This window comes from Manis pentadactyla, chromosome 5, assembly GCF_030020395.1.
Source record: "Manis pentadactyla isolate mManPen7 chromosome 5, mManPen7.hap1, whole genome shotgun sequence".
Lineage (NCBI taxonomy): Eukaryota > Metazoa > Chordata > Mammalia > Pholidota > Manidae > Manis > Manis pentadactyla.
The window spans coordinates 31,609,702-31,634,057 of record NC_080023.1 but is presented as its reverse complement, the minus strand read 5'-3'; the positions used below and the strand labels follow the sequence as shown (position 1 = coordinate 31,634,057).

Here is a 24,356-nt window from a genome sequence, read left to right as displayed (position 1 = left end):
TAATTTCCTTCCCAAAGACTATGTAACTCGGTTTGAACCCTTGATCAGTTTCAAGAACCTCTCCCAGTTGCAATTTAATCTTCCTTTAAAAAGCAATTGGGGGAAAAAAATGCAATAGACTGACTGTCTCTCTGGTACAGAATACACTCCTGGTTAGTTCTTGTCAAATCCTGCTTCTGTATTTAATGAGAAAGTTATGCCCCTCAATCTACCCCAACAAAAGTTACTTAATATTTTTTGGCAATTCATGATTAGGCTTTTATTGATGATGGTTTTTCTCAGTAATAAAGGCACTGTGGACACTGATACAATGCCTTCTAAATTACATGAAGCAAGTTTACAGAGCTTTCACCACAAAGGTAAACATATGTCGAACTTTATAGCACTAAGAAAATTAATTCAAACAGCAAAAATGGACAGACCACACAGGATTGAACACTGCTAGATGAAATGAGGAAGCAGCAGAAAAATGTTGGCAAGGGCTGGTGAACTTAATGCAACACCTGGCAAGGTGTGCCAGGAAACCTTAGGAAAGTCTCCCCTTTTCATGCTAGTCTGTCTAGTCATCATTTACACAGCTTCATAAAAACTTTGCTTTTTAGGTGTACTGGTCTGGTCTCATCACAGTCATGATTACTTGCAACGTTCCCCAGAAGCCAACCAGCATCATTCCCACTTTAGAGCTATGCCCTGATTTTCCATGGCTGTCATCTGCAAGAAGACTGGCCAGAATAAGCATTAAGGTTTATCAGTTACATGATGAACATAACTGCCTTGCTGTTTTTCAACAAAAATCCCAACCAACATACACATGAACATAAGTGCTGTGCTCCAAAGCTGTCTTTTAGCTGATGACATGCTGCGTGATGTCATCACTATCAAATCTCTTTCAAACGTCTGCCTTTAGAAATACTTTCAAGAACACACAAGAAAACAGTGGGAGAAAAAAGTTGGAATTCACTGCTCTGCGTCCCTTTACTGAGCCTCCTCTTCCACGGCACTGTGGGATGACTGGCACCCTCAGCATCCGCACTGTGCATGGGAGAGAGTTCCCTACACCCCTGAGGAGCCCACTCTGACTGCTGGACTACTTCCCTACACAAAGGCCTTAACACTTTACATTTGGCTTCTTGTTTTTGGTCAAGATGAACGTATGTTTGGACTATAAGATTTGGTATCTTAATAACTTTCATCTTTATACAAACATCAAGACAAAAGATGAGGATTTGTGATCATGGAGGAAGTTCAGTGAAGTACTTTCATTCCAGAACTGCTTTGGGCAATGGAGGCATGACTCAACTACCTGTACAGCCTCCCACTGAAAAGTATGTTCAGGCTTCCCCTGATCAAAATCCTCATTACTTTAAACCCAGTCACTCTCTACACTCCAAGACCCACGCTCTCTCCACTATACCATCCAGGGCACATAAACTTAGCTTCCTAGCTACTTTGAAAAAGAACATTACTTCAAGCCACATTATGGAAACAGGAAATGAACAAAATCTGAACTTTAAGAGTCCATGTCTTACTTTGATACTGACATAGCCCTGGTCAAGTATGTGGCTTCTCTGAGCCCTAGTTCCCTCTTCAGGCTAACACTTGACTTCTGGAGTTGCTGGAAGCATTAAATGAGTTTGTCTATATAAAACTTGACATCAGTACAGGTAGAGCTCAGCTAATGCTGAAATTTAGTCCTTTTTTTTCTTTCAGGCTACCTGTAACTCACTAAAAATTGATGAGAGAGTGAGATGATGAATTTTAATGGTTTATGTAGGATCGGTTCATATCTAACACCAGGCATAGACTAGCTGAGGACAAAGTAGGGAGAGAGAAAACAAAACAAAAAAACACTTTTCAGAGGGTTAAAGCTTACATTTGAAAGCTGTATCTTAGAAGTCATGCTAAAAATGACAATGTAGGAAATAATTTAATACAGTTGGTGAGATAATCATTAAGTGTCCAGAAAGTAAAAAGTGTTTACTTTGAAAAAATAAACAGATATAGATAGGTATGGAGTAACTTGCATTTTTTTTTTTTAAATAGCATGCTTATGTCTGATGTGATTCACTTCAGAACCAAGATTTATTAAGATCATCAGGTCTGTTCAGTATCAAAAATGGCAAACCAACCTTGCAGCTTCTGATTTTCCTTCTCCATTCTGAGGAGCAGGATCTGTTGTAGAATGGCTTTTTGCCATAGCTCTCGAAGCTCACGAGATGTCCTTTTCTTTTCCTCTGGAACAAGGCCAAAGGGCCTATCTTCACAAACTGGTTCTAAAGGAGATCTAGGGGGAAGCTCTCCCAGCTCTGAATAATCTGGGGAGGGAAAAGGTCATCGCAAAATAGTCATTTTTCAATAAAAATTTATATTTAAAACACAGTGCCAAATCAGAAAGTTCGGCTTTTTCAGATTTTTACATGATGATAACATGAAATTTAAAATTCAAGTTTTAATATGCACTGAAATAAACTGTCTGAGCCACAAACATCAAACAATTTTCACATCAAATAGGAAGCAAAAGTTGTAGAGGCTGAGGAAATTTTCAAAGATACCTACCTTTTAAGGCATGACATTTTAATCTTCTGAGTTAATGACTGTGTTATTGATAACAGTTAACACTTATATAGTGCTCACTCTGTACCAGACTCTTCTGACAGTTTAATACTCTACCACCCAAGATGTTGGTACTCTATTTAGTTTGAAAGAAAAGCAAACTGAAGCACAGGGAGTTTAAGTAACTCACATGACTAGGAGGCGGCAGAGTGAGCACTGCAAGCCGAGCAGTCTGACTCTCCTGTGCAATCTTAACCACACACTGTTATAAGGCTGGTGCTTGGAAAGATGATCAAAACATATATAATAGCCAATAATAACAATGACTATTAACAGATCCTCTACCAAGTGCTGGGCACCATGCCAGATGTTTTAGATGGACAAACTCATTCAATTCTGATGACAACTCCAGAAGGCAAGGATTAGCTGGAAGAGAAAACTAAGGCTCAGAGAAGTCAGACTGTGAATAAGCAGGTGCCTTGGGATCCCAAACTATGTCTGCCTGACTCAGAAGTTGAGACTTTGTTATGATCCCCCTACAATCCAAATGTTTCTTATGTCATCAATTTTCAAATTTCTATGTATAATCTGGACGCTCTTCACATCTCAGGAGTATGTCCCCTTCTCCACTGCAGACACTATGCTGCTGTCACACACTTTGCCTGCACCTCCCACCTGCTCACTATGAAAGTACTATGAAGAGCAGCCAGAAGATCCTGGACAAGGGGGCCTCTCATCTGACACAATGCATTCTTGGGAACTTCTGCCTAAACTGAACTTAAATAAAGTTCTGGTCTTAACACATGCCATGAAAAGCCCCTCCCAGGCAACCAAAGTCTCACAACCACCCAGAATACAACAGACAATCTCAAGTTGCATGTTACGATTAATTTCCAGGACAGTCGTCAGCATTGACTGCTCCTTGTCTTTAAAGCTGGGTTTGTTTTCCTGTTACGAAATCTATGAAATCAAATACAAGCTGCAAAATGTTTAATTTCCTAAAGTAACTTGTCTATCTTACTCCTCTTAACGTTACTGGACTAAACATTTTATGATAAGCATTAATACTCTGTAAGGACTTAAGTGCTTATCATGGTATTTTTATATGTTTATTTCATTATGATCCTATTAAACAAATGAATAAACTAAAATTCTACTTTTGGAGGTAAGAAAGAATAGTTTAAATGCATGGTTTAACAGGGGATACTCGCATGTAATGGTCAATATAAAAGCAAGAATTAAACTGTCTATATAGTAAGACATCAACTTATAAATAATTGAGAAGCAGTACATTTTAGTGATTAACAGGTCAGGCTCTGGAGCCAGGCTGCCTGGATTTTAATCAAGACTCTGTATTTATTGGTTTTGTGATCTTTACCAAACTGCTTAACCACTTTATGCCTTGTTTTCCCAATCTGTCAAGTGGCAATAACAGTGGCTCTGAAAAAGGATCCAACACACAGTGAACATTAACTCCTACAGTTTGCTATCATATATTCCCTAAAGACACAGAAGAAAAATACTGGAAGGAAACACATCAAAATTTAGTCTCTCAACTGTAAGCTCTAAAGCTAGACAAATAACCACCTTGTCAACAAGGGATTGGCTGGCACCAAAGCGTAGTCCATGGCACCCAACCAGTGCTTGAAAAATAATTGTTGAATAAAAGGAGAGATAAATAGGTGCTGGGTTTGGGTATGTTTGTTGTTCTATTTCCCAAATTTGTGACAAGTAACATTTTTATAAGCAAAAAGTTAAAGAAAAATAAATGCATGTCTGTTCTGATTTAAATAAAAGATTGAAAAATGTTCTTCTGAAAAACACTTGGAAGACAAATCAACCCTGGAAAGCTTGTACATAGAACATTAGTCATTACTGAATATGATACACTTTAAATCAATCCTTTTTTCAAGAGGAATTTTAGTCTGTATTCTTTAATCTTATTCTGCAGCAGGAAGTCTTCCATTTGAGCTTTTTTTTTTTTACCCTCTTGGCTGCTGAAACTCTGCTGGACACTGCAGTTAGGATTCCAGTTCTGCTTTATCTCACTTTGGAAGTATTCACATTCCCACTGGTTCACAAAAAAGTCTCATTTCCAAAAAGCAGTCCTCGTGAGCCATCCCGGCTGATGGGGCGGCAGAGCAGCGAGAGCAGCATTTTAGCATGTCTTGTGTGTGCACAAAATGCCAGGGATCCATCCAGTCAAGCAGGGCATTCAGTGGGGTAACCTGGAAATTCTTTCCCACTCTTAAACCCTACGAATGAGACCAGAGCTCATCTCACCTCGTCTCTTCCTTCTAACTTCACCCTTCCTGTTTACCACAGCCTTTCTCCTCCTGAGTGTCTTGAAAATTCCTATTATGTTGCTTTACAAATGCTGTAAAGTAATGAATGCAGCAGGTGTAACTCAGGCCGGGCAGAGGCAACATGTCTGAGAGTTTAGGCTGTTTGGGTCCCACATCCATTTACTCTCTGCCAGTTGGGTTACTGACAAGGACCACAGTCTACAGAAGCCTATGAGGCTCCAGGTTGCTATTTTCTCATTCAGAGAAACGATACAAGCACTGTTTGGTGACTACTGTGAGGTCATGACATAAACTGCCTCCCTAATTTACATTCTCTACTTTTGCCTTCTTTTTCTTATGATCAATCACAGTTCAGTTTGTTAAGCTTTTACCATGAGTCCTGAACACAGAGAAGCTTATCTGATTCTCACTCACCTCATGAGATGGGCGATGATATTATATCCATTTTATAGCCAAAATAACTAAAGTACAGTGAGGTTTCATAACTTGGCCAAAGTCACATAGCTAGTAAGATCCAGAGCCACAGCTTCAACCAAAGTAAGAGATGTTTGCCCGGTGCTTCTCTAACCTCTAGATGCACAGGCATCACACCTTGCTAAAATGCCAACTGATTCAGCAGGTCTGAGGGACGCCCAGGAGCCTGTGCTTCCATCAAGCTCCCAGGCGATGCCGTCACTGCAGGTTCCATGCACACTTTGCATAGCGGGACTCCACACTGCACTGTTCTCTTCATGCCCTCATGCAACTTTATGTGCCTACAATCACATCGGCGCTTCAGGTTCCTTTGCTGTTACCACTATGGTTCCAGAGCCCGTGTTGAACTCAGACTTTCACTCATGGCCAGAGGTTGTCCCAAACACAGCCAGAGTATGAAGGCCAGGTACAAAACAAAAGAAAGATTATGGGTACTCATGTTAAGTTCACCTCTGAATTAACTAAATAAAAATTAATCCACTGTAAAGGTCAGTAAATAAACCTAACAATTTACAGTAGGATTTCTCAACCTCTGGCATTTCTCCACTACTGACATTTGGGGCTGGATAATTCTTTGTCACAGAGACTGTTCTGTGGGATACAGACTATTTAGCAGCATCCCTCGAACTACCCATCAGATGACAGTATCTACCCACCACAGTGGTGACACTCAAAAAGGCCCAGACATTGCTGTATGTCCCCCGGGGAGGAAGGGTACAAGATTTCCCCAACAAGGACCTAATTCAGAGTAAGAAAACCCATCACTTACTCTGTTCTAAGCCCTCGGAAGGGGTAAAAACATAACGCCTTCACCCAAATATATGTAGCACCTTACAGATGCTATAGTTTACAATTAACAGTCACTTAAAAAATACATATTATTCTTTGCTCATATTAAGAGTGGCCTAGTTACAAAGTAGTTTAGTAATTTGCAAAAGGGGAGTAGTTAAATATTTGTCCTAAATTTGTCCTGGCTAAATCAGTTCAGGTGGGCTGTTTTCCTGCACATGCGTGTTTGGGGTATGGTCTTGTGAGATGTGCACTCACGTACATGGGTTTGAGTGGAGTGGCAGTGAGGGGAGAATATGAAAATGTTGGACAACTGTCAGCTGAGTCAGCTGAGAACTTTGTTCCAACAATAAATACGTGTGTTATTTTAAGTTGGCTAATTCCTAAGCCATTTACACCAGTATGGATTGAGTCCCTTATATGTACCTAACATGGAATGTGTTAGATGGTCTGAGAGGCTACTTTGACGTTTCTAATATTTTCCAGGACACCACTGGGGATCTGACTTCCTTCCTCAACTTACATTCTTGCTGAGAGACTGCTGTGCACAGGCTGACATGGAAAGACCTGGCTCAGTACAGGAGAGGCTGAGCCAGGCACTGGGAGCTGTTCCACCCCCAGGCCAGCTTGGTCTGTCCCCCTCTGTAAACCTTTGTAAACACATACACCTTTTGAGTTCCGGTTCCTCAGCGCAAAATGTAAGAAATGACATTTATCTTTGACTGTCCCAACTGTGGAGGCCACAGGCACTGATGGACAGATGTATAAAGTCTGCAAAGCCACAAAAGCAAAGGGCCACAATAACACATTAGACCAGGATTCGATTTTGCTATTCTGACATCTCCTATAATGACAGGATGTAGAATGCTTAAATCACACAGACTTTCAGAAACAATAGCCTCCCACTGGTTCTAAGAATTTTAAAACCAGCCATAATTTAGGGGCCCTAAGAGACAATTACCTGAATTTAAATCACCACTGTGACATTCTCAATAGTCATAAATATGATCTGTGCTAGTGTTGTCAATATTTTAGATGCCAAATTGTTCTAATGACTTTGTACTGCTTTTATTCCCTCTGCACACAAATGTGTGGAGAAAAGTCTGACGTTGCATCATTAGCATGAACACAACCAATGCTGTGAACAAGCCAGCAGAAAAAGCACCATGCGAACAGTTTCCTGTGTGTCTGGCTTCTGGCTCTTCCATGTGTGTGACACAGGGTCCTTTCTTGAATTGCCACAGACACTCATATCAAGTCTGAACTGCAGTTCTCCTCCTTTTATAGACATGCCATTAAATCACATGTTAAGTGTCCTAAAAGAACAAGGAGCTTCAAGAAGAAAGTGAAGTGCCAGACCCTTATTCTTCAAAATTCTGCTTTTTTCTGTTATCCCACAATAGAGCATTTTATAACTCCCTCCAGCCCTCTTGAAAATCCTGATCTCCCATGCCAAAAGAGAAAGAAATATTTAAATTTCAATTATCTGAAACCTCTGTTTTAACAACATGAATATATTTCAGCAAAGGGAATTAAAACTAAACGTGAAATCCCAGGAGAGAAGTGAACAACAGGGATTAGCATCTGCAGCATCTGCTGTTACCAAGAGCTGAAGAAAATTTCATAAAAAGACAAAGGAAAATGACCCTGTAGGTTGAAGAAAGGAACAGGCAGTCCTCTATGAATGCTGTCAAACTGGTCACAGAGCAGGAGCAGCTCCACGTCAGTTACACCAGGACGTGGCTGCCTGGAGAGCAAAGCGTTCCGTGCTCCGGGCCGCAGCAGTGTGGGGAATAGTCACCAAATGAGTGAAGCCATTTACCCAAGATTTCCTCTGAACCCATCCTGATTTCTTTAGATGCTTGATGGGAAACTATACCAGAGTGCCTCGGGATTCTCTGCAGCTGTATCACATGGGTCTAGCTATAGGAAAATGGAATTTAAAAAATGAACACACATCTGGTGAAAGGAGATTTTTCTAAGTTTCTCCCACATGCTGCTAGGAACCCAGGTATGACTATGACACAGTTCCTCAAATTTCAACAGGGCAACTGACAGCTTGGCTCTCCTATTACCAAGGATAGAACACTGGGCTTCAAATTCTGGTTCTCTGAGTTTTTTGAGACACGTTGGGTGGAAGAGCACCACCTCCACTAAAGGCCCGTGGTTGGTGCCGCCACCGTGTGATAGTGCTTAGCCACCTCTCGCTCACTTCCACCTCTCGCTCACTTCCCTCTTCTGGACTGCGGGGGAATCATCAGCACTCACAGGAACACAGAAGCTTAGGGCTGAGAGGGGCACTAGAAGATGATTTCGCTCAACACCCCTGCCTCCCCAGATGAGGAAACTGAGGCTCAAAGAGGCACAGTCACATTTTTTGAGCACTTACTATATGCCAGGCAGTGTGCTTTACAAGTACCCACTGGTTTCAGCCTCATGACCACCCGAGAAGCGAGGACTGTTTCTGTCCTCAGTGGCAAGGCCTGAGGCAGAGCGGTGGGGCCACTAGAACTCAGAGCCCATGCTGGCTCTTCCCTGTACCTCGGGTGATGGGAATGAATGCAAAGCGGGAAAGAAGGCACCTTATTGCACCAGTGGGGCCACTTACTAAGCAGGAGGTATGCAAGCCCAGTGGCCTCTCCATGCCACAGTTTCCTCATTCATAAATCAGTCAGTAACAGCATCCACCTCCTGCAGTTTGCTGCAGGGGTTAAGTGAAAAATCCTTGGGAGCACTTCAACCAGAATGGTGTGTGTGTGTGTGTGTGTGTGTGTGCTGAATTTCTATTATCATCATTATCTATGTGATTCTAAACCTGGTAAAAATCTTTGTTATTTAGTCTTCTCCACAACCAGACTGGAGCTGAGGATGAGAAAGAAAACTGGTTTGTAATAGTGAGAAAGACAGACATTTACCCAGTGAAGAAAGCAACAGTGTTGCCCCAGTGACTCCCCAACAATAGGAGGCCCCTGGTCACTGCCTCTGCGTGTCCAGGACCCTGGTCACGAGAGGCATGGAAGCACTGGAGAGGTGCCTCTCTTTCACAATAGCTGGGATGCCCTGTTGACCTTTCTTTGTCTGGCTGATTCCCTTTTGCCTCCTTCAAAGCTCAGCTCCAAGGCCCTGCCCTCTGGGAAGACCGGTCTGATCCTCCCTGCCCTGCCTGATCCTGCAGAGCCTCCTTTATGCTCCCCAGCACCGTGGCCAACCTCAGCTGAGATTCCGAGACCCTGAAAATGGCACCCCTGGGGCTGACAGTCACAGCCATGAGCCCACATTATGAATGCAGGAGGAGCTCAGGGAGGCAAGAGATGGAGGCAGCCTGGAGCATCTTGGGAAAGACAGAGGGCAGAGGAATCAAAGAGGGACAGCCCCAACGGAGGGGACAGGGAAAACCATGCATAGAAGTAGAAGGAAATAATCAAGGCTCCTGGGTGACATACAACTCCAGGCCTAAGTAACTGGGGCTCGGCTTTTCAACAGTTTCATTCTTTACCTAAAACTATTATAAAATTTTATATATAAGCTTTACATGTATCTATATGTATATGTAAATATACATATATATATGTAAATATACATATATATATATATATGACTTTATATGTATAAAGCTTTGTAAGAAACACATTACAAATAAGGTGTTAATTAACCCTGTGATGAATCATTTGATTCATCCAAGAACAATCATGAAATGAAACCAACCTTTGTCCCCAGGAGTCGGCTGAGTAAGCTGCCTGACAGGTCAGTGTGACAAACGGCAGGAGAGCAGCCCCCAGGGGCGGCTCAAGTGCAGAGTGCCACCACGGAAGACCTACCTCTGGAAGAAATGAACCCCGTTCCTGGAGTGGGGGAAATTCCAGTGGTAGTAACAACGTGCTAAGTCCTGAAGCATGACCAGGAGGGATGACTCCGTGTGAAATGCGGCAATTAAAACAAAACATCATGATGAATTTGGCACTTGCAAGTAGTCCCACATGACCCCCGTTACTCACACTTAGCCCTTTGATCTTATCCATATGGACTTTTAAAAAGGTGTCAGACCATCCAGCATCCCTCATTTCTGTTGTTGACTCTCCAGGACTACGGCTGCTGGTCAAGCCCACCCTGCTTGGACCTCACTGTGGCTGCAGAGGACAAGATGCTCCCTGGCCCCCTCCCTGCAACAGCATACAGGGTCACTATCAACAGAACCTAGGCCATGAGCTGGATCTCTGGGAGCAGGTGTGGGAAGAGCAGCACCTGTGTCACCTTGCAAGGACTGCGACTTCTGGGCCCCAGCACACACTTACTGGATCACAGACTCTGGGGCGGGACCCCAGTAACCTGGAATTCTAACACACACTGAAGTTTGAGAAGTCCTGGCTGTTGGCATTTAGCATGTTTTCAGCTGCCTACTGTGGGATATAGGTTTGCCTTAACTGGTGGCTTCACGATATATGACACTAGGGAATTGGGGACTACCTTTTAATTAATTTCAGATTAATTAAGCAATGACTCCATCCATTATGGAGAACCTTGACCATACATAAAAAGTTTTAAATATAAAACTTTGGTTTTTAATTTGGTTTTTATATTTGGTTTTATATTTGGTTTTTAAATATAAAAATTTGGTTTTCCAAATGCCAGCCAAATCTCATTTTTACCTTTGTCAAAGACAACTGTTGGAACTAAAATACTACCTTCTTAAGAAAAGGTTTCATAACATGATCCCTCCTTGCTGACCCAGCAACTGCCCACACTATTATTATGATGTAAATTTCATTCCAGAAAACTTCCAGATATGAACATAAATAGTCACACAGACCAATGAGCCAACCAACACAACAGAAAAATGTATTACTGAAAGCTAACGTCACAATTTCTCAACTCATATCTGCAGAAAAGCAGCTCAGTGACTACAAACTCGGCTTCCAGGACCTCCTCTGTATGAGCCTCTTCCAAGCAGGGCAGCCCTGGCCACCACGTGCTGCAAGGCAGGGGTGCTCAGTCTCGAGGGGCCTCTCTGCATCTCAGAGTCTACTGAGGCAGGTCAAGAGAAGCCCAGAGAGGCAGACAACATCCTTACCCTCAAATCTCCCCTGCCACAGCACAGGATGTTAGACCGTATTGGTAAGAGTAAAGCGGCTGTATTATGGAGTGAGAACTTTTCAACTATACCCCACGAAGCTCTGCCTATAAAGTCTATGCAGGGGGTCAAGGGGGTGGTGGGGAATGCAGCTGTCTGAGCTTGGGCTGCTCTAACAACACACCATGAACTGAGGTGCTTAACAACAAACATTTATTTCTCACAGTTCGGGAGGTTGGAAGCCCAAAATGAGGCTGCTGACATGGCTAGGTGAGGTTCTTGGTAAGGCCCTCTTTCTGGTTTGTCCCCTTCTTGCTGTATCCTCAACATAGCAGAGAGAAAGAGAACTGGTCTCATCTTCTTACTTCTAAGTAAGCTAGGCACTAATCCCATCCTGGAGGCTCTACGCCCTCATGACCTCATTTATATCTACCTACCTCCCAAAGGCCCCACCTCCAAATACCAACCCATTGGCTATTAGGGCTTCAACATACGAATGGTTGGGGGTTGGGTGCGGGACACACAAACACTTAATCCATAGCAGGAGCAAACATGCTTCCAGACTATGTCTCCACTCCACTTCAGCATAGTCAGTCTGATTTAATGTTTCATAGGGCCTCTGTAAATTTACCTTAAAAAAGAGTAAGAGTACCTAAGAAAAAAGGAAAGTTCTGAAAATACAGGTAACAAGGTTTTGTTATGACCAAAGGAATAAGATGGGGATTTGGGTCTTAATGGAATGGCAAAATTGCAATTAAATTTTTGCAGGGGGAGGGGAGACCTGCAGTCCAGGAAGAGGAATCTGCTTGAAGAGAGGTACCAAGGTACTCTACAGCTCAGAAACACACTTCCTTCCAAATTCACAGCACTTGCTCTCTATATCTTACTGGGGCAACTGACCTATGATACCATGTGGCAATTTTACACATCATATGTGTAACACCTTTTATAACCCAGGTGCTGAAATAGGACTTAGAGGTGAACTGCCATTTGATCTAACTTTTATCCTGCTTCTTCACCTGACTTGCTTCCTTGGCAATGCAGGACAACTTGACTGATCCCATTGTAGGAAGCAGATTTAGAACAGTACTTCCAACCCAACCCATACCAGGAAGTCAACAGGGCAGACACTTCACAAACATGTGCTTCCAAATCCCCCCAACTATCACAGAGTATAATGCCAGTGCCTCGTGTATAAGCCACACTTCCAATTAAAGTTGCTTGAACAACCAGTAAGATGATGGAGGAAAAAAAAGGACAACAGCTCTGCAGTCTCAAGACACGAGACACACACAGACTTTCCATACAAAACCAGGGAAATACACATTCAAGGCAAAAAAGCATTATAGCTTTATTGAAAAACCAAGAGTCAAGATATGGTTTCTGCCACACAGACATTTATAATATAGGTGGGTAGATTTATTGTTCCTAATTTATATTTAAATAATATTTATTAAGCTTGTGGTAGAAAAGGATTTTATCCTGATAAAGCTGTAACCCCCAAATCAGTAAGGTTTACACAGCAAAAGAGCACAGCATCAATGCAAGACCATAGCAAAACCCTCCAGGGAGTTTCAAAGGCTCTTTCCCTCTGCAGCCACAGCTTTCCAACTCAGAACTCTGAACTCAACTATATCCATACCCTGCATTTCTTGCCCTTTTGTCTCCCTTAGTATTCGTCATCTGTCTCTCTTACTACACTTGCATGCTCCTTTATCTAGCAATAAATCCACTTTCAATCCAATTCCAAGTACAGTGCTTTGCATACCACTGACAATTGGGAATATCTGTATGTTAACAATAAATCTACCTCACTGGATCAGGGACAGGGACTGCACCTTACATGAGCATTTTAGACTTTTCATTAAAAACTGTATTAGTGTACCTTGGTGATGTGATGATATAGACCAAGTTATAAAAAGATATGAGTTATGAAAAGTTAGAGGCAGGGGAAACACCTGTTGTGGCCATGGAGGTCTGCAAGATGGGCCCGAGTGGTAGTCAAGGGGTGGAAGGGATGGGAGAAGGTGCATGTGGAAGGAGTGTGGGGGCCAGGGCTCCCCCACCACCACGTCCAATCTTCAGTAATGTGAAATGATAAAACAATGGCACAAATGGCAATTTTCAGGAAGAGGAGCTCTGTTTTTCCCCCTCAGCCGAGGCATGAGTTCTTAGATAGGCTGACTGGCTTTTTCTTCCCTGAACAAAGTAATTTTTTTACTCACTGCAGAGAAACTGGAAACAGTAAAAAACAGGAAAAGGAGCGGGGAGGGAGGAAGTTACAATCATCCCACCTCAGAAAGATAAGTCCTCTTAATATTTCTCTGTAATTCCCTCTGGCCTTTCCTTGGATTCTCACTGTACTTCTAAGTATACCTTTCATCCTATATTCTGGGTTTTCATTAGCATTGCATTGTCATCTCCTTGGTCCCTGAGCACCCTTTTAAACATCATAGTGGGGCGCAGGGTCAGATGCCTGGAGGCATGTCCAAGTGGGAGCAAGATGCACAGGCATCACGACCCAGCCCACATAAAGGAGTCAGGTGGGGCATGCATACTTAGGAGTCCACTCTGGAGAGGAGCATTTGAAGCTATTCAACTAGAAATAATCGAAAACGAGAGAGTCACATCCCAGCCCCACGGTTCCCATAGAAGAGCTGGGAAGACATTCAGTGGGAACTGCTGGAGAAGGGGAAGAAAGTGGGAATGGGAAGCAGGTGCCATTAACAGGGGCTCAGGGAGAGGGGACTGTGGGGAATTAAGAAAGAAATGTGTGGCCAAGGAAAAGGAATCAGAGGGACAGGAGGAGGAACAGTCCCCAGGGCACTCTGATGATCGCAGAGGCAGGAAGGAGAGCTGGACGGGATGCTTCGCTGGTGCCCAGCACAGCAGGGAGCACTCTGACTTGAGCCACTGACAGGGAATGATTTGCTAAAAGCCCCGGTTATAAACTTTGCTGCCCTCCACCCTCCCACCTGCTTCTCAAGTATCTGTGACTAAAAAAATCTAACCCCACCCATCCCATTACACAATGCTTATCTGGATATGATCTCAGGTCAAATCCATGAAAGGAAGCCCATGATTTAAAAGTTAGGAAATACTTCTGTGTGTTACTGGGGAGAGGGGATGGGGAAGTCCACATTGTGAAGCAAGAAGTTTAAAATAGTGGACCCAGTTCTTCTGAACTCAACACAATGCTCATTGAGCTATATGTGGAAATGTGACCTTTCCACCTGGAAAACCCCAGCCCCACTGCCCCGCCCCACTTAGCACGGCCCATATTCCAAAAGAAATCAACTTGGGAGGAAGCAATCTTTTTAGGTGTCCACAAGCTAGGGTTTTAGCTGTGTAAACTTTTTGGCTTTGATGTCTTCAACTAGAAGAGGGAAACAAACTGAATGATCCTTGAGAATGCTTCTATCCTTAAAAGTCAGTATACTGACACTCACTAAAAACCTCAACAGATTTCAGTCACTTAATTTTCAGCTAGTTTATGAGTTAAAGTGGACAAGTTCAAATGTTCTTTGAAAACTGTTTTTGTGGAAAGCAAATTTCTTAAACACTACAAGTTTACTTTGCCCAAAAAACTCATTGAGTAGGTAACATTTCCTTTTGAAAGTCTCTACTGACCATGACTGAATGTGGCATATCTCAGCACACTTGAGTTTCCATTGGAAGTGAAAGCCGTTACATGTGCGTGGCACAAAACAAAGAGAGGAGAAATTGGCGGCTCCAAATGAGTAAACAAAGCAATTTGGTAAAGATTTATCTATCTGCAACAGATACTTTCTAAACATCCTGGCACAATACAGAAAGCCAAGGACCACACACTCAGCTTAAAAGTGGGGCCTCAAATTCCCAGGAAGGCCATTACTCAGGGAAATCCAGCCTCCGGAGCCTGGCAACTGTGTTCTCAGTCGGCCAGGTCTCATCTCACTGCGCCATCAACCTCTGGGACATCCTAAAAGCTGCACGTTGTTTAATCTTTCACTGGGATGATTTTAATGGGTGAAAGATCTATGACTTTCTTTACAATGACACCGGTTCTTCTGTCTCTCCCCATCAAGAGCCTCTGAAAGGAGACTGGTCCCCCGGGTCTGTCAGCACTCTTGCACCCACAGCTTTCCCACCTCCAAATTCAGAGCACAGGGCTGCTCAGTGAGGCAGACCCTGTCCCCACATGTGTGCACCTGGGGTGGAGCAGGAGCATCCAGCTGCCACCAAAGGACTGGGTTTCCTCTGGCTGTGACTTCAGGCGATGACATGCACTTTGCCAGAAAGCTAAAGTCATATTGCACAAACCACCAGCACACTGACCAGGAGGCCCAGAGAGGCTCATAACAACATGAGTGTCCTCTCTATGCTGCAGAGTCTCTGTCTGTCCAAGAACATCCCTTTGCATGTCCTCAATGTTCAGTGATGATAAACGGGAAGGTGGTGGGGGTAGAAGTCAAGAATGGCTGCCATTGGCAGAGGAGACTGAGAAAGCAGTGACTTCTCTCTCCTTTACGACCCTCTTGAAACAGCCTGCCTGCACTCTCACATAGCACCAACTCCCATGTCCTGAGTGCTTCCTCACTGGTGGCCCCAACATTCCTAACTCTGTGAGGGGGGTTGTTATTACTATACCTGCATGGCAGCTGAGGACTCTGTAGCAATTGCCCCTGGTCAAACAGCTCATAAATGGAGGGGTCGGGATTTAAGCCTGGACCACTGCGATTTAAAAATCCATACTTTTCAATTTGATGACAACAAAACAAGTAACTCAATTAAAAATGGGCAAAGGACTTGAAAAGGCATTTCTCCAGTGCTGATATTCAAATGGCCAACAAGCAGATGAAAAGATGCTCAACATCACTAATCACTGGAGAAACGCAAATAAAAACCACAATGAGATATCACTTCATACCTATCAGAATGGACACTCCAAAAAAACCCCAGAAAGCAAGTGTTGGTGAGGATGTGGAGAAAATGAAATTCTTTGGCACTGTTGTTGGGAATATAAAATGATTCAGCTACTACAGAACATAGTATGGTGGGTCTTTAACAATTAAAAATAGCATTACGATATGATCCAGCAATTCCACTTCTAAGTACACATCCAAATGATTTGAAAGCAAGATCTTGGACAGTTATTTGCAGTCCTGTGTTCACTACACTATTATTCATAAAAACCAAGAGGTAGGAAACAATTTAAATATCCACTGACAGATGACTGGAGAAGGAAAATGTACTATATACACACTGTGGAATATTATTCAGCCTTCAAAAAGCTGGACAGGAAAGGGAACCCTGTCATATGCTACAACATGGATGAACCTTGAGGACATTATGCTAAGTGAAATAAGCCAGTCACAAAAAGATACAGACTGTATGATTCCACTTACATAAGGTATCTAAAGAAGTCACACTTACAGAAACAGAAAGCAGAATTATGGTGGTGGGGAGGGAACAGAGAGCTATTTTTTAATGGATACAGAGTTTCAGTTTTACAAGATTGTAAGTTCTGCAGAACCATTGCACAACAATGTGAATATACTGAACATTATTGAAACAGACATTTAAAAATGGGTAAAATGGCAAATTTTGTTTTTTTAAACAATTTAAAATTTTTGAACATTTTTTAAAAGTCCATACTCTTAAGGAGGATGCTACGCTAACTCTCCAGCCCGTTCTTAAATGATACATGATCCTTTTCCCTCAAGTGGCCAGAAGCCATTAACAGAAAATTCCCTACAGTGGGAGATATCCACTGGCATTGAGCTCCACTTTACTTTGCCCCATGACACACCAAGAAAACAAAGGATCACAGGCTGGAATGAGGCAATGGAAAAAAGCTTGCATAGCCTTTTCAAAACTGGCAACTAAGAAAAGGTGGGTGTGCAAGGAAACAGCCTTGATGTAAATGAAGATCTGAGATTCCAGGATATCCTCCCAAAGGTCATTCCAATTCAAACCACAAAGTCAGAACATTCCCAAACCTGCACCTCTGCCAAAGGGCAGTATGTGTCTTTCACTAGGTCTGTGAGGTTCTGCCTTATTTAGGCCCAAGCCCTCATTCATTACGCAATGCTGCCCCTCCTGGAAGGAGACAGTTACTGGTAGCTCCATTTCACAGAAGGAAGCATAGGAAGAGAAGAGGCCTAAAGTCCTTGAAGTACTAGAGGTGGAGGTCAACAGTGGCACCTGCAGCCAAGATCCATCCATGCCCAGGGCTTCTCCCCAGCCTGCTCTGCAGTCAGCCCACACTGGGGGGCTGACCCTGGACACTTACTAAATACAATGCCGATGAAAGCTCCTGTGGGTTTTATGGTCTTTGAGTCTCAGTCTTCTCATCTGTAAAATGAGATGTTGAATTAAGAATATCTTTTCTTTCTAACATGAGAAGTTCCAAATAATCTGAGTTACCAACAATATCAGAGACTTTACTGAGCTTCACAGACTCAGGGTTTCATAAAAGGAGTATTAAACAGAGGTATTTAAAGGAAGAAAAGAGCTCCTTTACCCTCCATCCAAGAGTCTGCAGTCTGACAAAAACCAGTCCCTACACACATGATAAGGACTGTGGAGACAGAACCACACCGTTCCAGGAGGCAGGACGTAGTGAAAGGAGGCAATGGAGCCATTTCTGACCCCCAGAGGGTGACAATTCTAGGTCACAGTCAGAGGAGCTGTGAGCAGTTGAGCTCAGCACAGCCAAGGACTATGGCAGGAGACTGGAGTTTACATTAATATAGGGCAACCCCAGAGAAGGCCAAAGCTCTCCACTGAGAGATCCAGGGTGATGACCCAGGTCATTACACCACTAAAAACATACACTGTATGTTGAGAAAACTGGACAGCCACATGCAAAAGTATGAAACTAAACCACTCTCTTACACCAGAAACAAAAGCTAAAAATGGATTAAAAACTTGAATGTAAGACCTGAAACCATAAAATTATAAAATAAAACACAGGCAAGTAAGCTCCTCAACATCAATCTTAGCAGTGTTTTTGTGGATTTGATTTCAAAGGTGAGGGCAACAAAAGCAAAAGTAAACTGGGATTCCATCAAACTAAAAAGCTTCTGCACAGCAACAGACACCAAGATGAAAAATCATGAAAAATGAAAAGGCAACCTGCTGGAAGGGAAAAGACATTTGCAAATCATATATCTGACAAGGAGTTAACATCCAAAATATATATAAAAAACTCATACAACAACGAAAAAACACCTGATCAAAAAAATGGGCAGAGAACCTGATTACACATTTTTTCAAAGAAGATACACAGATGGCCAACAGACACTTTAAAAAGACGTTCAACATCACCAATCATCAGGGAGATGCAAATCAAAACCACAATGAGATCATCTCGCAAGAGTCAGATTGGCTATCATCAGAAAGAGAAGACATAACAATTGTTGGTGAGGAGTGAGAGAAAAGGGAACCCTTGTACACCACTGGTGAGAATGTAAAAAGGTGCAGCCACCTTGGAAAACAGTACAGAGGTTCCTCAAAAAGATAAGAAAAGAACTCTCATACAATTAGGCTATTCCACTTCTGGGTATTTAACCAAAGAATAAAAAAACACCAATTTTTTAAACATCATAAGAAAGGGTGCCAGAGATTTCCTTGGTTTCTGACAACTTCCTAGCTTCTAGCTTTTGCCCTTGATTTTTAAAAGCCTTCTAAGTAAGCCTGCTTGAGCCATTTTCTGTGTCTTGCAACAAAGTGATCACTGACTAAGACTTACACTCAGTCTGTTTCCTGGGCATCCTCTGAGCACCATTTATACACAGTGGGCATTTGGGGATAGCTATGAGCTGAGAACAACTTCCTCTCAAGAAACTGGAAACTGGTTGAAAAGGCAAGAACAGAACATACTTAGGGAAAAAAACAGGCTGATGGTCCTCAACCAGGTCTGGTTTAATAGAAAAGGAAGTGAATGCAGATACAACAACCAAGATTCTAGTCCATTCTACCACTGACTGCCTGCGTGACCCTAAGTGGGTCTCCTTCTAAACTTCAATTTCTTCATCTGTAAAATAAGGAATTTGGGACAGATGACTTTCAAAGTCCCTTGCTTTTAGAATTCCTTAAAAGCAGTGGGCTCAATGCCTCCTACACATCATCCAGTAACAGTATTTATAGAAGCCATGTGGGCTGTGCAGTATCTTGCCTCTACCCAAAGTTTACATTTAAGTTAGGAAACAGCACAGTACAGGCACCACCCTGAAGGCGCCTCACCTGTGGCTCTGAAAGACAGCAGGGCGGGTGAAGGGAGGCCTCCAAGAGTTCTTCACCTGAAGTAGCCTATGCAAGAGGACCTGGATGAGGGGAATGTCCTCAAGCTGCTCTCTCCAATAGGGCAAGCACTCACCCATGTGGTTCCTAGGCACTTGCAATGAGGCTAGGGTGAGGCTAAACTTTTTACTGTACGTAAATGTAATTAGTTACATTTAAATGTAAGTGGCTAGCCTACTGATCTGAGGTTGAGATAAATAACCCCTAAGTAAGCAGTTCTCCACAAGGGACAAACACAAACCCTAAGGAGTATCAGAGGTGGAGAGGGGTCTATGCCCAAGAGAAAAGAGGAGGAGGTCCAATGTGGCCTGAAAGGATAAGGGGATGTCTGTCAGTGCTGAAGTGTGGGGGGCTAAGCACAGAGGGGAGAAGAGCGGCAACAGGAGCTTTCTGGCCAAAGAAAACCGTGTGCAAAATCTCAGCTGCAGGAGGAGACACAGCGTTTCCGAGCAGGGTACCACTCCACCTGGGCAGCGCTGGAGGCCCTCCGGCCGCCTACCGCATACCCATCCTCCCTTGCCCTTCCAACCATGGGTGTTACACAAGGCGGCAATGTGCCCAGCTGACAGTCGGTGTCCCCATTCTCCCTTGTAGCACATGTGACCAGATAACACAGCTCCAGACCATAGGGCACGAGGGGAAGCCTACCAGGGATTTCTGCAGCAGTTCTGCTCTCTGGACAAAGAGGGGTCGCCTGTCCTCCTTGTTACCTCCTTCTTCACTCTACTTGGAATGGCAGGGGCAGCTGAAGGTGGAGTGGCCACCTTGTGACCCCGAGGCCCCAAGAGGATGACATGGGAAAAGAGAAGGGATCCCAGCTCACTGGTAACATCATGGAACCAATGGACTAGCCCTGCTTGTGGAAAAATTAATTCCTCTTTGGTTATGCCAGTGTAGCAAGATTTCTAGTACATTCAGTCAGACAATCTCTAAATGATGTTAAATTTGGTACCTGGAAGCAAGGAGCTGAAAATATGCAATTGGTAGGGCAGAAAAAATTGGGCAATGGGAGGAGATGAAGAGGAACCCCCAACAAATGAATGGAAATCTGGTGACTAGGCTAGGTGCTGGTAAAACATTTGGTCTAACTGTATGGAGCCTGCTGTACACTGGGACATGCACCAGGTATGACTAAGTCTGTAGTGTTAAGGATAATGGAAGAAAACTTCCAGAATGTGGTGCATATAGATTTCTCTAAGGGAGAATGATGAACTCAAATTCCATAGCCAGTTTGCGAACAATGATAGGGTATGGCTTTGTTAAGGTAGGTACTGCCACCTATGACCTCTAATCTAAGTTTCACAATTTGAAGACATGCAGGGCTGAAAAAGCTAACTGCTTCTAATATCTACCCCTCTGTTCCCCCACAGCAAGCCTTGGCAGGAGACAAGGCTAGTGCCAATAAGAAACAGAAACACTTCCCCTCTGTGACTGCTTGGGGAAGATGATGCTGAAAAAAAAAAAAAACAGTTCCACAAACCAAACCTGCTGAGGTAAAAACTATGACCTCTCATCATCAGGATGGTCCTTAATTGAAAGTTCTCAAGCTAACCCACCTGGACAGGAAATGAACCACAATACTTCAACTTTCTGTGGAAAACCTATTATTCTCTCAAACATAAGATGCATGGTTTGCTACTAAGAATTATTTTCAGAATTATATAAGACCATAATTATAGTGTTCCTACTTCCATAAATGATGTTTAAAATCGTGTTAGTACTCATTCTACAAATATTTTCCTATGAAAGTGATAAAACAAATTTACTTCGAAAAAATCCATTTAGAAAGCCGTTTAATGCATCTCTTGGCTTTACCTCAGAATTTTACAGCATTGAGAGCTTGCTGAGCGTGCTAACAGCTGTAACTCTGGAGAAGGTAGCTCATGTCCCACAGGAGTGTACAGCTTTGCCACCTCCAAGCGACAAACATTTTTTCATTTAAACATATGAAATTAACAGAAACCATTCAGGTAGGAAGATTCTAATTGTTTAAAACAAATTAGGATTACCAATAAATAATGCCCAAACTGGGTGCTGTAGAAGCAAAAGTTAACATTTAATTCTAGAATACTGCCAACGTAAGAACTGTTCCTTCATTCTAATACAGCCTTGTCACTCACTGCACAGTCACTAATTTAAGGTAGGAAACCAATCAAAACTTCTTGATAATTTATCCCTACAACTGCTAGCAGTTCACTACTGTGATTAAGAGACTGGATTTAGAGTTGGACTGATGTGATGTGAACCGCAGCTATGAGCGCGTTAGTTAATATCTGTAGCCTCAGCTTTAAAATAATGGGCAGTAGTACCCACCACATGGAGTCAATGCGAGAATTATCACCCAATTGTAAAAGTGCAAACATTAAATGCTTAATACATGATAAGGATAATTACAGTGGCTATTATTAACATTCAGTTAGTTTTATTGCAAAGAAAATAGGATTTGTTGTCTCATAATCTGCCATAACAGATTTCTCAATTTCAACCTATTTATTTTCCTAACACTCAGGGTGGTTTTTTTTGGACTGGAGTTTTAACTCAGAAGAAGATGTACCCTTGCCTATCAGCTGCTGCACCTTGAAAAATTCAGGGGGATGCAAAGTGTGGTCAAATCTGCAACATTAGCATCACCAGGGGACTTGTAACAAATGCAAAAAATACTCAGGCTCCACCAAAAATTCCATCTCCAGAATCAGAAATTTAGGGGTGAGAAATAGCAATCTGTATTTCTACAAATCCTTCCAAGGGATTCTAGGCACACTCAGTTTGATAACAGCTGGAAGAAATGTAGTTTTGGGCCACTATCACTAACCTGTGACCCTCTGGTTTGGGAGACCAAACTGCCTACTCCCACTGGCCTAACCATCCTAATATCAGAACTGCAGGCAACAACGTCAAGCCCCAGAGAAGGAGGCTACACAACAGCTTACCCTTAAAACCCTTTCTTAACATATGGCCACACAAAAAACGTGGATGTGAACGTTCATTGCAGCACTAATCATAACAGCCAACAGGTGGAAACAACCCAAATGTCCATCAGCTGGTGATGGAGAAAGCACAACGTCATCTATTTATGCAATGGAATATTAACTGACTCTAAAAAGGAATGAAGTACTGGTATGTGCCACAACACAATGAACCTTGAAAACATTAAGCTAAGTGAAAGAAGCTACCCACAAAGGATGATATATTGTACGAATCCATTTATACATGTCCAGAACAGCAAATCTATAGAGACAGAAAATAGGTGAGTGGTTGTCTTAGGTTTGAAGAGGGGTGGGAGGTGACAGCTATGGGTTTCTTTCTTGGGAGACAAAATATTTTAAATTTAGATTCTGGTAATGGTTGCTGGATATAGGAAAAAAAACACATTGAATTCACTTTAAATGAGAGACTTCTATATGAATTATTTTTCAATAATGCTATTTTTTAAATAAACCAAAAGAAACTTCTCATACCAAATCCTTCCTCAGAGTAACTCTATCCTCCCTGGCAGTGTTCAGATCACTTAAGTAAACTGCTGGGGGTAGGTGGGCGGACAGTACATGACTGTGTGCAGGGCTAGGAGGAGGAGGTGGCAAGTAGGCACCTAGTGTGCACTATTTAAGGAGGCACTCACTCTTAGGGCCGGGTGGATATGGGGTCAGTACTTGTAGAACCCTGAAAATGAGTGCCTTCTTAAATTTTGCATCCAGGCACCTGCTTCTCTCACCCCACTGCTGCCCTGATTTTGAGGTTGATTAATGTTCAGATATCCTCCTGATAAATCTACAGATTTATCCCCCTGAAGATATTTTCAAACTACTTACTTCCTTGCTTTACAAACATCAATGGCTCCCTAGCACCTACAGATTAAAGTTCAAAGGTGACAGGTGGAGTTCTTCCACCTTGGCCTTTAATCCTGTGGGCATACATGCAGAAGCTCTGGAGTAAGACCAGCCCTAAGGAGAAATTCCCTGCCAGGTAGTGTACTGTTAGCAGAGATTCACATCCAGGCCTTCAGACACCAGGGCCTCCAGTGTCCAAGCTCTCAGCTCTCTGCTCCTGAAACTCTCCTACCAAGCAGTAGAGGTTGAGATGATATCTTTGTATCACCAGCAACCATCACTTCCAGTCCTTGTACAAAGTTTAAGTACTGACTGTTTAAATGCTGATGGTTATCTAGGAAAAGCTCAATCAGGGCTAACTTGCAATTGTTATCAGGCACAAAAAGAGCAAACCAAGGTAAAACCTTGCCATTCACTATGGCTTCCCAGTGTCTGTAATGATGGGCCAAGAAGCACAATAAAGGGAAAAAAATCTAGTAGCTTCAAACTATAGAAATCCTGAACAATCAGATTCCTGGCTTGCAATATTTTATCTTGAGCCTGGTCTTTATTTGTTACAGAAAAGCAAAGTTAAATGGTAACTAAATTAAGAACAATCTTAAAAAGCCATGTGCCTCTGGCAATCAGAGACCATTTTTTTCTTCCTTATTTTTTGCCCACTCCCTAAAACTCTATAGAAAAGAAAAAAAACCCCTCGATTTCAGAACATAGCTCTCCACTCAAATAAGCTGCAAATGAGCAAGGAAGATACATATTGTAACAAAAACAAGACCAAAAACAAAAGCATAAGGAAAAAAGTTTTCTAGGCCTGGAAAGAGCAGGGTCATCAAGACAGGGAGCAACACTGCCCCCAAGTGGTGACAGTGTCTCAAATCCGGCTCTGATGTCTAAACCAGCCAGCCATGCGAGTCCAGGCAGCCATAAGAATCCTATGGTGAGTTTAAAAGAAAAGAATTCATGCCCTGACCCCATCCTCACCCAATTTATTCACTGAGGCAGAAAGCGGAGAGAAAGGTGCTGCCCACAGTTCAAAAATCTCCCCAGGTGACTCTG

At 42.7% G+C, this 24,356-nt stretch overlaps 1 protein-coding gene across 10 annotated transcripts in view; it reads right to left on the bottom strand.

Annotated features, from left to right (window-relative positions):
• Positions 1-24,356, bottom strand: part of TBC1D1 (TBC1 domain family member 1) — a 221,079-nt gene that overhangs the window by 50,296 nt on the left and 146,427 nt on the right. For 9 of the 10 annotated variants that reach the window (XM_057502149.1, XM_036908455.2, XM_036908458.2 and 6 more), the window contains one exon: positions 2,130-2,315. In XM_057502149.1, coding sequence (XP_057358132.1) covers positions 2,130-2,315 — 186 coding nt within the window. Of the gene's footprint in view, positions 1-2,129; positions 2,316-2,556; positions 2,690-24,356 lie in introns of those variants that run through there. The other variant, XM_036908464.2, reaches the window with a different exon arrangement.